At 37.2% G+C, this 15,060-nt stretch overlaps 1 protein-coding gene across 1 annotated transcript in view; it reads left to right on the forward strand.

Annotated features, from left to right (window-relative positions):
• Nucleotides 1-15,060, forward strand: part of SYNE3 (spectrin repeat containing nuclear envelope family member 3) — a 256,474-nt gene that overhangs the window by 102,266 nt on the left and 139,148 nt on the right. The window contains exon 5 of the mRNA XM_053708894.1: nt 9,100-9,258. Coding sequence (XP_053564869.1) covers nt 9,100-9,258 — 159 coding nt within the window. The remainder of the gene's footprint in view (nt 1-9,099; nt 9,259-15,060) is intronic.

Consider the following 15,060-nt stretch of genomic DNA (forward strand, 5'->3'; position numbering starts at 1 on the left):
CAAAATTGATCAAATTCCTTAAATGACAGTTTCAGGAATGGGAAAAAATGCCAAAGAACAAGCTTCTAGCAACCAGAAGCAATAAAAAATGAGACTTAAATAATGTGGAGACAAAAGTGACGCCCATATTTTTTCGCGCCAAATAAGACGCCCACATTATTTGGCGCCTAAATGCTTTTTGGCGCCAAAAATGACGCCACATCCGGAACGCCGACATTTTTGGCGCAAAATAACGTCAAAGAATGACGCAACTTCCGGCGACACGTATGACGCCGGAAACGGAAATAGAATTTTTGCGCCAAAAAAGTCCGCGCCAAGAATGACGCAATAAAATGAAGCATTTTCAGCCCCCGCGAGCCTAACAGCCCACAGGGAAAAAGTCAAATTTTAAGGTAAAAAATGTTAAATTAAAATGCATTATCCCAAATATGAAACTGACTGTCTGAAAAATAAGGAAAGTTGAACATTCTGAGTCAAGGCAAATAAATGTTTGAATACATATATTTAGAACTTTATAAACAAAGTGCCCAACCATAGCTAGGAGTGTCACAGAAAATAAGACTTACTTACCCCAGGACACTCATCTACATATAGCAGATAGCCAAACCAGTACTGAAACGAGAATCAGCAGAGGTAATGGTATATATAAGAGTATATCGTCGATCTGAAAAGGGAGGTAAGAGATGAATCTCTACGACCGATAACAGAGAACCTATGAAATAGACCCCTTAGAAGGAGATCACTGCATTCAAATAGGCAATACTCTCCTCACATCCCTCTGACATTCACTGCACGCTGAGAGGAAAACCGGGCTCCAACTTGCTGTGGAGCGCATATCAACGTAGAATCTAGCACAAACTTACTTCACCACCTCCATCGGAGGCAAAGTTTGTAAAACTGAATTGTGGGTGTGGTGAGGGGTGTATTTATAGGCATTTTAAGGTTTGGGAAACTTTGCCCCTCCTGGTAGGAATGTATATCCCATACGTCACTAGCTCATGGACTCTTGCTAATTACATGAAAGAAATACCTCATTAGTTCAGTAACTGCCCCCTCACATGTAAATACCTCATTAGTTTAGTAACTGCCCCCTCACATGTAAATACCTCATTAGTGAAGTAAATATCTCATTAGTGCAGCAACTGCCCCCTCACATGTAAATACCTCATTAGTGCAGTAACTGCCCCCTCACATATAAATACCTTATTAGTGCAGGAACTGCCCCCTCACATGTAAATACCTCATTAGTTCAGTAACTGCCCCCTCACATGTAAATATCTCATTAGTGCAGCAACTGCCCCCTCACATGTAAATACCTAATTAGTGAAGTAAATACCTGATTAGTGTAGTAACTGCCCCCTCACATGTAAATACCTCAATACTTCAGTAACTGCCCCCTCACATGTAAATACCTAATTAGTGCAGTAACTACCCCCTCAGATATAAATACTTCATTAGTGCAGGAACTGCCCCTCACATGTAAATACCTCATTAGGGCAGTAACTGCACCCTCACATGTAAATACCTCATTAGGGCAGTAACTGTCCCCTCACATGCAAATACCTCATTAGTGCAGTAACTGCCCCTCATGTGTAAATACCTCATTAGTGAAGTAAATACCTCATTAGTGCAGAAACTTCCCCTCACATGTAAATACCTCATTAGTGCAGTAACTGCCCCCTCATATGTAAATACTTCAGTAGTTAAGTAAATACCTAATTAGTGCAGTAACTGCCCCCTCATATGTAAATACTTCAGTAGTTAAGTAACTACCTCATTAGTGCAGTAACTGCCCCCTCATATGTAAATACTTCAGTAGTTAAGTAAATACCTCATTAGTGCAGTAACTGCCCCCTCACATGTAAATACCTCAATACTTCAGTAACTGCCCCCTCACATGTAAATACCTAATTAGTGCAGTAACTACCCCCTCAGATATAAATACTTCATTAGTGCAGGAACTGCCCCTCACATGTAAATACCTCATTAGGGCAGTAACTGCACCCTCACATGTAAATACCTCATTAGGGCAGTAACTGTCCCCTCACATGCAAATACCTCATTAGTGCAGTAACTGCCCCTCATGTGTAAATACCTCATTAGTGAAGTAAATACCTCATTAGTGCAGAAACTTCCCCTCACATGTAAATACCTCATTAGTGCAGTAACTGCCCCCTCATATGTAAATACTTCAGTAGTTAAGTAAATACCTAATTAGTGCAGTAACTGCCCCCTCATATGTAAATACTTCAGTAGTTAAGTAACTACCTCATTAGTGCAGTAACTGCCCCCTCATATGTAAATACTTCAGTAGTTAAGTAAATACCTCATTAGTGCAGTAACTGCCCCCTCATATGTAAATACTTCAGTAGTTAAGTAAATACCTCATTAGTGCAGTAACTGCCCCCTCATATGTAAATACTTCAGTAGTTAAGTAAATACCTCATTAGTGCAGTAACTGCCCCCTCATATGTAAATACTTCAGTAGTTAAGTAAATGCCTCATTAGTGCAGTAACTGCCCCCTCATATGTAAATACTTCAGTAGTTAAGTAAATGCCTCATTAGTGAAGTAACTGCCCCTCATATTTAAATACTTCAGTAGTTAAGTAAATGCCTCATTAGTGCAGTAACTGCCCCCTCATATGTAAATACTTCAGTAGTTAAGTAAATGCCTCATTAGTGCAGTAACTGCCCCCTCATATGTAAATACTTCAGTAGTTAAGTAAATGCCTCAGTGCAGTAACTGCCCCCTCATATGTAAATACTTCAGTAGTTAAGTAAATACCTCATTAGTGCAGTAACTGCCCCCTCATATGTAAATACTTCAGTAGTTAACCCTTTCGTGACAGGGTTAAAGTGCCTACATCGGAACAACTGTTCCGATGTAGACAAATTGAAACTACGCGATCGTGCATACGATCGCGAGATTTCAATTATTGGATCGCATCTGGGGGGCGTCCCTACAATCCTAGGAACGCCCTCCAGACCGCGATTAAATCCCTGAAGCACAGAAGGCTTCAGGACAGCCGTTAGTTATGACGTTCCATTCCGTCATAACGGCTTTAAAGCCCAGTCTAATTATGACGGAATGGAACGGCATAACGGCTTTAAAAGGTTAAGTAAATGCCTCATTAGTGAAGTAACTGCCCCCTCACATGTAAATACCTCAATACTACAGTCTATCTGCTTCATCTTTTAATAATCAGCGAGTGTCATGTCATTTGTGAATAGCATCTTATGATCTCACCCCTCATATTTAAATACTTCAGTAGTTAAGTAAATGCCTCATTAGTGCAGTAACTGCCCCCTCATATGTAAATACTTCAGTAGTTAAGTAAATGCCTCATTAGTGCAGTAACTGCCCCCTCATATGTAAATACTTCAGTAGTTAAGTAAATGCCTCATTAGTGCAGTAACTGCCCCCTCATATGTAAATACTTCAGTAGTTAAGTAAATACCTCATTAGTGCAGTAACTGCCCCCTCATATGTAAATACTTCAGTAGTTAAGTAAATGCCTCATTAGTGAAGTAACTGCCCCCTCACATGTAAATACCTCAATACTACAGTCTATCTGCTTCATCTTTTAATAATCAGCGAGTGTCATGTCATTTGTGAATAGCATCTTATGATCTCACCTTTTTTCACCAATTTTCTTTTAATGAGATTCTGATAATTGTATTTATTCTTGCTTTAAATGCCATCATATTACAATTAGATTGCAGAGTTATAAATCCTGCCTTCTAAACACTCCAGACTTCCTTAGGTTGTTTTTCTAGTGCAGCAAGGTCTCTCACCAGTGTCAGATATTTTAATTGCCCCCCCAGGCAGATGCCTACTTTATATGTTCTATAATGTAACACCGGTTACATGTAGTGTGCTTGTTTTATTTTTCCCTTCTAAATATTAATTGTGTTCAAGATAAAAAAAAAAATCCAATAAAGCGTTAAATAATTCAGGTACATTGTCAGTATCACCACCTGGATGTTTTTTGTTACTTGAGCCAAACCTCAGAGCTGGCTCCAACCTTCCAATAACAGCTGTGTCTGAACTTACTTTGCATAATTGCCAGCAGTTGAGTGTCACGTGGTCTGTATTCATGCTGTTTGCACAGTACCATGTCTGTTTGAACCTGGTTTAATGTATGTGTACATCGCTGGCACATATTCATGTTTCGAGAAAAAGCCGCAGACTGCTTTCTTCAAGTTCTTCCGGTAAAATAAATAATTCTTAATAAGCAAATGACTGTTTTCTGCCAAAAAATATCCCTAAGAACCAGATTTATTTAAATACATTTTACCAAATTAAAGGGTTATGAGAACAATTACATCATCAGCATCCCCTAAATGAACACTAATTCTTAAAAATATAATACATATAAGAGAACATTCTTTAAACATAAAAACGTTAAAGGGACACTGAACCCAAATGTATTCTTTTGTGATTCAGATAGAGGATGCAATTTTTAAGCAACTTTCTAATTTACTCCTATTATCAAATTTTCTTCATTCTCTTGGTATCTTTACTTGAATAGCAAGAATGTAAGTTTAGATACCAGCCCATTTTTGGTGATTGGTGGATAAATTCACCAACCAATAAACAAGTGCTGTCCAGAGTACTGAACCAAAAATTGGCTGGCTCCTTAGCTTAGATGCCTTCTTTTTCAAATAAAGATAGCAAGAGAACGAAGAAAATTTGATCATAGGATAAAATTAGAAAGTTGCTTAAAATTGCATGCTCTATCTGAATCATGAAAGAAAAAATTTGGGTTCAGTGGTTAAGTTAAAAGATGATAAAAAAAATTGTAATTTCACAATTTATATAAATCTTTCAATGTAAAAAAACCCAAAACTTTATCATTTGCTTCTGTAATCAAATTTACCACTTTATTTTGGTTTCCTTTATTCAAACCTACCTCCTTTCTATGATAACATACAGAGGTAGGCTCAGGAGTGTGCACGTGTCTTGAGCTCAAGATACATGCACGACCCTGAGCCTACCTCAGTATGCTACCCTGAAAAGGAGCTAAGTTTCAACAAAGAACACAAAGAGGAAAATCTGATAAAATTAAATACAGAAAGTCTGCAGTGCATTACGTGGAATGCAGAACCGTGACACTCTTACATGCTGCACAGTGATTGGTTGTCATGCACAGGACCTTGTTTATATCTGTTCCTAACTGGCCATAGTAAAGGAAATAGGATAAACAATAAACAACATTTTTACTCATTTACATATTTAGAACAATAACTTAACCTTGTTTTGCCAGTAACTGTGACAAGATAATGTTTTTACTCCCTCAACTGGCTGTAAGACTCAAAAACTTCTTTACACCAGCAGTAACCCATACAGATTTGTAAATTTACCACCATTGGCCTCGCTTCCATTGAGTCGTAATTTAGTTTGCGTGCACTCGCAAACCGTTAAATATGCTGTCGAAAGCAATATTGTTTATCGACTGTTTCCAATGGCGCGTTATACCTCAATATCGGCAGCTGGACTCCGGCTGCCGAAAAAATCTTCTCGTCCCATAGTAAGTAATAGAAGCCATTAATCGATAAATTATACCAGGTTTCTAATGAAAGCGCAAACCGTTAATATACTGTCGGAGGCTGTCGATACATTGAGAAATATTACACCCAGCTCAACTAGGTGTAAAAGAGGAAAATTGTGCTTTTTGAGACCTATTTTCTATTGAAATTATAAAACTTGCAAATAATGCAAGTGTTTTAATGTAGAAATAAATTGTTATAAGTAATATTTATTGTTGTCACATGTATAGAAATAGTTGAACTTATATTCTAATAGAAATATCAGTATATATTTAAATATAATAATATATGCAAGAACATATCTACAGAATGCAAACTAGACCTATGCCTAGGGTAGCAATACATATTACTTATATTTATGAAGTGTTAAATATAATTATATTAAAAAATAGTATTTGATTATTAAAAATATGGATAAGTGTATCTTTATTTTTCTTGAGAGGTGATCACCGGTAAGGAGCACGGACGTTAAACGTCAAGTCTATAGCGTAAGGTCGGGTTACCTTAGCAACTAATTGATTTTAAAGAAATCCGACATCAGATGGAAGTGTTAACACAACGTTAACTTACAGCTACACGAAAAGAGCGACTGCACGCTATCCGCAAAATATTTCAATGGAAACCTGGTACTAAAATGGAGCCGTAAATTACTTTTAGCTGTCGGCCGCTTCGGTAGCTTACGGCTCCATTTTTAACGACTCAATGGAAGCGAGGCCTTAGTTGTCAGTAATAAAAAACAAAGCAGCAGTGATTGAACCCTTTGTGACAATATAACACATCATTAACGCTGCAGATTCTGTTGGAGCTCTAACAATAAATAATAATACATTTATCAAAATTGTCTGCTATACAAAGTGACCAGAGTTGCCAGACGTATAATAGTCCAATTAAACTTCCGAATCTTCCGCTGGCTGCTCTTCTGTCGGCACAAAAGATAATGAACTAAAAAGCACAAAGAGGAAGAAGGCACTTCAGTTGTGCAATGTATCACAATCCAAGTAAATGGATAGCTCATTGTAATTTAATATATATTTACAAATGCTGCGCACTTTAATCAGTGCTATTCACACCAGCTGAGTTTATTAGCGTTTGCCTAGCTACCTGAGTACCTGTGCGCCAGCTCTCTCCACTCATTGACACTCACAACTGCTATCATCATAATAATATATATATATTTTTTTATGAACTGACCATTCACTTGAATTTGATACATTGCACAATAGGATCATCTTCTTCCCCTTTGTATTTTCTGCTTTAATCATGAAAGTTTCATTTTGAAATCTAGGTCCCTTTAATGCTGTTTATTTTTGGACAGTGACACTTCCCACGAACATAAAAAGCACACATTTTTATTTTATTTCCTCTTAAGAGGAAAATCCTTTTTTAAAGAGACGTGTAATATATTTTAAAATGCTCTCATACATGCAAAAAGGGGAAAAAATACATTAAAGATAGAGTAAACTCTTGCTTTGATATAAAATGTTTAATTGTGTATAGTAAAATAACTTTGCAAAATTATTTATTTATTTTGCCCCCTTTTTTGTAACTTAAGTCTAAATATGAATCGTTTTCTAATTCTGAGCACATGACATGATTTATAAACCTAACCCTGCCTCATTTCTCTCCTTAAATGGCTTCAGCAGACATCATCAAATAAAGAACTGCAAAACAATTACAAATTTGCTAACAAAATGATCATGGCTTGTCTATTGAAGTAACATGTCCATATTGGCTTCTCTAAAAAAAGGCAATTGGTTTGTGGAGTTTGTCTATTAAAAACTATTGCAGCAAACAAAATGTTATTACAATCAAAACATTTTCAAGCTTGCTCGTTATGTTAATTTATTGCAAGACTACAGAATATTCTTGTTATTACAAAGTGTTCTCTGTCTACACCAATTTTCATAAAACTGTCTTTTTCAAAGCGAACCATCCGGTAACGGCGAAACATGTCAGGGGCCAGTGGGGAGTCTTTGTAAATAGTGTTTTTAATTAGTAAGAAGGCGCTGGTAGTTCGTTATCCACAAGTGGAGAGTTATACACTTAATAGCTGTTGACACGCTGCAAATGTATGTGCATGTCCAGTTCTAATTTAACTATTTTAATTCCTGCTTGTGTATCTAATATTGATGATTTATTCTGAAGTTAACATAGGTTGCTTGGGCAATATATAAGCGTGAGTCCTTTATTACATTAAGCCACGGCTTTTTATAATGTTCTGTATCGGAATCCACCTAAACTTTAGTGTATTAGCCAGATAATGCATCTGTAGAAGGAGGTATAATTGAGCAGTATATGTCAATAGCACTCATTTTCTCAATCCTCACACTATACCAATCGCTTTTATTGGGATCACTGTTTAGCGATCTGAGTATCACTCCTTAAAAGCAGTGCTACAGTATATAATGTCATCTCGCGTATTATGTACCGAAGTATATCAGCATTTGGTAATATTTACTAGCAGGCTATGGATTAATACCTACATCATAGTTACATTACCTAATTACTCAGGAAATTTATGTTGACTGAATCACGATTATTTCCTTGATAACGTGATATTTTCTAGTCAGCTTTTTACAGTTATGCTGAGTTATGCCCCTTTAAATAAACGAATTGCAGTGCTTACGTGCTGTTGTAGCCGTTGCGTTAAAAATGTCCAGCATGGGCTCAGTTTGTTTACTGCTGAAAAGTACTACTCTGAATCCTGTTCCTGTATATTGCACTCTGTTTATCTGTTCCCTTGGTGTTTAGGTGATTACCAAGGATTATACCATTTTATAGTTTTTATTTTGCTCTAGGAAGTGGAGCAGATTGTTTATTTACTTGTGCTGTAATTGTCTTTTCTTTGTTCCCAATTATCTGTTTTATATGCTGGAGTGTATCAATGATTTTGTTTGTTGAAACCACCACCTATATTGGAAATATGAATACTTTAGTATTCTCTATAGCAAAGCCCTGTAAACAAGAGGCAGTAAGCAGCAATCTAGTTCACAGTGGTGGCTGAAAGAGAATGGTATATACACAATGTTTATAAAGACAAATTGTACAAATTTTAGCTGCAGCTGGCAGGGCAATGTGGGGGACACCTATTGGTGGCTCTAAACCAGGGAGCCAGGGCCTTATTTTAAGACACCAAAGGCTCTGGTTGTCAAGCCCTGTGTTAGGACTCAGTGTCCTTGTAAAATAGGTTTTTATATGTTTAAGGTAAAACCTGCTTTTGACCTAGAGATATTCAAAGCAAAACTACATTTTGTTATTTTTGTAAAACTTCCTCTACCTTTCAGCTTGTGAGGAAACAGACATTTATACAAAATATATCTGGTGGTTATATGAAAATCTTTTATCAAATGAGGGATTTATCCATGACTAGGTGAGAGATTATTATTATTATTATTATTATCAGGTATTTGTAGAGCGCCAACAGATTCCACAGCGAGATAAGACATAGTTTGAAGGGGTTTTCCAGGAAGCAAAATAGAAGATAAGCTTGGTTAATTGGTTCTTATCTTGTGCTGAATCATGTTTTTATTCTTGTGATTTTGTTACAGGAGAGGGCATCGTTCCTAGAGAAGATTATGAAAGAGCACGAGGCTTATGATGAAGATGTCAATCAGTTTCGATTGTGGCTGAACAGCGTAATAGAAAAACTCAAGTGCTGTGTTGCAGGAACAACAGATTCTACTGAGCACCGACTGAGTGTATTGGCGGTGCGTACTATAGAGGCTCCTTGCAGAAGTGCATGTAGATTTTGGCCAATGTGTAGGCTGACCATATTGCCGCTTTAAAAAGGGACACATATGAAAAATACATATGTCAGGGCGGTTTTCAGGGCTGTTTAAAGAAATGGTTTTGTATAAGAACCCTCACATATGTATTTTTCATATGTGTTCCTTCTTAAAGCGGCAATATGGTCAGCCTACCAATGTGTCTAGTCCTAAAATGTCATAAATTATTTTATATTATTTCTTTATAAAAAGACTACCAGCAGTATTTTTCATAGACTAGATTAGTGGGGTTAATATACATATATATGGAATTTTTTTCTGAATTTTCCTTTTTATTGTAATTTTAAAAATATACACTTATTTTTTTTCCACCTGTATATGTAAAAGGCACAATATGGCATTCCATGTGTACAGAGAAAAGGAAAATGGCAACAAAAAAATAAAAATAAACTCAAATGAATTGGCAATTATAGAATATGCAGCTATTACAAAAAATTGCAAATAATTTATATAACTATAGCGGTATACAAGTTCTCTACAGAGAACATCAAATAGCACTTATCCACAGTGGTGTCGCCAGGGGGGCACTTGCCCCACCAGCATAATGGTTGGCCCCCCTTGTGCCCATCAAATGGTGGCTTCCCACCAGCACTCTGACCAGGCACTGCAGCAGCTCCCTAATAGTACAGATAATTCAGCACTCTCAGGTGCAGGTGTCTGCCCACACCTGAATCAAATAAACAGTCCGGAGGCAGCAGCATAGTGTCTTTCGATATTTATTCAATTTCTCACATTGTATATTACAGAACTCCAGGGGCAATAGCTGGCCTAGCACACATGCAACACAACGAATCCCATCCATGACCCCATCTGCAACACACCCATTCTTGCCCTCCCACCCGAGGCCCCACTCACAAATCACCAGAGGGCCTCCTAGAAGTCCCCCCCTCCCCAAGAAGTTGTTTTTGGGGATGCCACTGTGTATCCATAATTACATTCCCAGTTTATCAATCTTTCAAACAGAAGATAAAAAATAAAACAGATAATTGCACTTAAAATTGGGGATAATAAAATCTGTACTTAGTCTGGTGAAATTCCCATCTACACATTTTGAGGGCACATCCCTTTGTCAGATTTAACTTCTGTGTACAGATCCTATTTAGAATTTAGTCCTACCGACATAACGACTACCACCCCATGTGCCCCCCAACTGTGATCATCACTTGGTTTCCCATAGCTTGTCTGCCTAGACCCTGCCCAGCCACACCCATTGGTTGTCCTCTACATTCACAGAATGGCCAATCCTGTCCTTCCTGTCACGGCCCCACCCACAAACACTAGTCCAGCCTCCAGGATGTTGACCCCCCACAGAATTAGTTTTTAGAACTTTACAATTATTTTAAACCATTTCTCACAGTTTAAAGAGCCCATCTATTTACTGACCATACATTTTATGTACCACTTTTATCATGACAAAAGACAACAAATAAATCAATATCTGCTTGTGAGCTTAGCTTCCTATACTTTCCTATTGAAACTAACTGTCAAATGCATCGCTCATGTGCTATTTAGGAAGTATCACACACATGTAACATACTTGTTAACCCCTTGGCTGCCAGATAAAGTAGCAATGTCTTGATCTGAAATGTGTTGCATAGCTTTCTCAGGCATCCAAGAGGTTATCCCTAACTCCAGCCCTAGCCTCAACAGTTTAAAATCTTACTGAAATAAAGTAAGCAACATTGTTAGTAGGTCCAGAAATTTAGTGACGTTTTAGCAGCAACATTGTCACTAGCATCTCCCAATTACAGTATGTAGATGTAAATATACATAATGTTATAATTTATAACTTAGAAGCCGCTTTACTTGGATAGATTGAATATTCTTTATATATAAAAAAAAAGTATTTTACTCTGGCTGCTCTGCACTTATCAACATCTTATCCACGTTGCACCTATTAGCTCATTTGGTAAGGCTTCTGTAACCATGATGCATGATAGATAGGGAATGCAGCAACAGATTGGAGACACCGTGAGGTATAAATGTGCCCCCCTACTAACCCTAGCAAAAGGGGTTAAATGCATAGTTAAAGTCCTCCTAGGAACTGCAAACTTTGAAGATGCTAAGCTGACCAGAACTGGTGATTGTGACTGCAGCATGTAATCCTGCCAATATTAGTGGCTAAAGGGACCGTCTACTTGATTTTTTTTATTGTTTAAAAAGATAGATTACACATTACTACCCATTCTCCAGCTTTGCATAACCAAAATGGTTATAGTAATTTACTTTATAACCTCTAAGTTTAAAATATTGCACAATAGCCAGACAGTGCTAGTTCACGTGTGCCACATAGTTAACATTATACTCACTCCTGTGGAGAATGATAATGGTTATACAAGAACCAGCACTAATTGGCTAAAATGCAAGATCGTAAAAAAAAGCACTGAGATTAGTGTCAGTCTACAGGAGCTTAGCTACAGTTAATTATAGAGGTACAAAGTGTATTAATATAACAGTGTTGGTTTTGCAAAACCGGGGAATGGGTAATAAAGGGATTATCTATAGTTTTAAAACAATATCAAATTTCTAGTAGACTCTACCTTTGATATCCATTTAAAGGGACACTCAGGTTATATTACATTTTCATGATTCAGATACAGCATGTAATTTTAAACAACTTTCCAATTTACTTCCATTAAAAAAAATGTGCACAGTCTTTTATATTTACAATTTTTGAGTCACCAGATCCTACTGAGCATGTGCAAGAACTCAGACTATACGTATATGCATTTGTGATTGGCTGATTGCTATCACATGGTACAAGGGGAGTGGAAATATACATAACTTAGAAATTTGTTATTAAAAAAAAAATCTACTACTCATTTGAAGTTCAGACTAAGTGGTATTGCATTGTCTTGTTATCTTGCATTTGTTGATTATGCAAATCTAATGTGTTGACTGGTCCTTTAACCATTTAGCTGCTAGAGATAGCACAACCTTTGGTTATAGGTTAAAGGGACATTATACACTCATTTTTTCTTTGCATAAATGTTTTGTAGATTATCTATTTATATAGCCCATAAAGTTTTTTTTTTTTAAATAAATGTATAGTTTTGCTTATTTTTAAATAACATTGCTCTGATTTTCAGACTCCTAACCAAGCCCCAAAGTTTTATGTGAATACTGTCAGCTACCTTCTCCAGCTTGCTGCTGTTTGTGTAAAGGGTCTTTTCATATGCAAAAGAAGGGGGAGGGGGGGGGAGTGTCTTATTTGCCACTTGCAGTGGGCTTTCCAGCTACCTTTTCAACAGAGCCAAACTGACAGCTTCTAAGTAAGTTTTTAAACAGTTTTATACTGGATTTTTATATCAGTATCTGTGCATCTTATTCTTTATAGTAGTGTCTATTACATGCAGTTATACGAAAATGAGTGTATACTGTCCCTTTAAAGGAGTAGTCTTCTGCTGTCACGTTGTGTGCAATGTAAACAGAGCTTGCCGAGCTGAGAATTAGTGTGATAGATAGACTTGGACATGCTGGATTTGTAGCCACACCTCATCCCAGATTATACAGAATTATGACACATTAGATGTTGTTTGCCGGTGTGTAATAAAAACACCCTCCTTGCTGGCATAACACATGTTTGGTGACATTCCTGAGCAGGTGTAAGTAGCCTACAATTAATAAGTGTTCATAGTAAAAGCTAATTTGCGTTTATGTAAAGCACCGATTCCTGATGAGATGGGCTGAAAGTATAAAAAAATGTCAGTATTCAAAATTAACTCTTTTGTGTGACAGAATTCATAATTTAAAGTGATATAGAAGCCAAAGTTAAACATTTATAATTGAGTGAAAGCATAATTTAAAAAAAGTTTCCAATTAATTTCTATTATTAGCAAAGCATACCTGGAGAATAAAGTGAATTTGACAATAGAAGTAACTGAATTTAACTTATTTATGAAACGTTAATCTTGATTTTACCGTCCTTTTAGGTAGCCTCAGGAGTGTGCACGTGTGTCTTGAGCAAAATACACTGCAACAATTTTTGTAGCAGTTATTCATTTAGTTCCACTGACCTTTCATGAAACAGGGAAAATAGAGCATTGATTTTACTTAAAGGGACAGTCTAAACAAATGTAAACATTAAGCCATACCTTAAATTTATTACTGAATTTCCTTCTGCACCCCAGCAACCGTTACGTGGCATCAACAGAAAAAAAGATATTCTAAATGAAATCTTTATTTCTGTCGGTTAGAAATGGCCACTCAGCTCCACCTAACAATAACATCATCATCACAGTGCTTTTTGATCGTCCAATAAGAAGAGGATCGCTAGTTCTGGTCTCAAGCCTTGTTCATTTTGCACATGTGCTACATTTGGTGGAACCAAGACACAACAATACTTAGGGGCTGATTTATCATTGGTCTATCTGACATGATCCGCTTAGCGTATCACGTCTGACAGACTTCATTGTGAACTAATACAAAGGATAGGAATTAATGAGCGCAGGGTGAAATCACCAAACTCCTGAAGCACCTAAGAGTCCCTTTCATAGGTATACAAAAATGTCAATAAAAATATTAGTAGACAGGAGCGCTATAGCTAAAGGTGTATAGAACTGTGAAATATTAGTGCTACTACTAAGATAAAAAAACCTTATAGGTATGTGTGAAATATAGAATATATTGAAAAGTGTAAATACACACAACTTGTGTGAAGGGGAATATAACAATAAAGTGGCGTGATAGTGAAATAATAACACTGGTGAATAATCTGTGCAAAATTAGCAAAAGTACAATATAAACAATCAATAACTAAATAATAAATGAATGACCAGATTTGAAGTAATTAGCAAGGCTCTGTCTAAAATTTAATAGACAAAAAAAGGACAAATAACAATACAAAATGCAATAAGGAACTAAAAACGGATGTCTCCGTATCTAAAAAAGGTTGCCACCACAAAAATATAAAATGGAAACAGTCATAAAGTCCTTTTGAACAATATAACTTGAGCAATCCAAATAAGAAGTTATTCTGTGAGTAGGAGATTTACCCCCAAACAGTGCGGCTCTCGATTCTGTTAGAAGAAATTACCGCCGTGGCGGAATGACGTCACCTATATCGGCGCCGGCTTGGAGGCGCCTCACTCACTGGGATAGCAGCCTGATCCAAGGTGAGGAAATTTAATTTCGTATCAACTCTACCATTTGCACCTACAACACAGCACCTTCCAAGAGTATCCTGCGTGTTTCTGAGCACTTAAAGAGCGGATACTCTGGCTTGTGGAGCGAGGCAGCTGGAGTTTGAAGGCGATCGCACAAGGACCAATCAGATTGCTTATCCAAGCCGGCGCCCATATAGGTGACGTCATTCCGCCACGGCGGTAATTTCTTCTAACAGAAACGAGAGCCGCACTGTTTGGGGGTAAGCCTGTATCTCCTACTCACAGAATAACTTCTTATTTGGATTGCTCAAGTTATATTGGTCAAAAGGAAAGACACTTTATGACTGTTTCCATTTCTCCAACATTGGTGTGTCCGGTCCACGGCTTCATCCTTACTTGTGGGATATTCTCTTCCCCTACAGGAAATGGCAAAGAGAGCACCCAGCAAGAGCTGTCCATATAGCCCCCCCTCTGGCTCCGCCCCCCAGTCATTCTCTTTGCCGCTCTGAACAAGTAGCATCTCCACGGGGATGGTAAAGAGTATGTGGTGTTAGTTCTCTTCTATCAAGAGTTTGTTATTTTAAAATAGTGCCGGTTTGTACTATTTACTCTACAACAG

This window comes from Bombina bombina, chromosome 1 (assembly GCF_027579735.1).
Source record: "Bombina bombina isolate aBomBom1 chromosome 1, aBomBom1.pri, whole genome shotgun sequence".
NCBI lineage: Eukaryota > Metazoa > Chordata > Amphibia > Anura > Bombinatoridae > Bombina > Bombina bombina.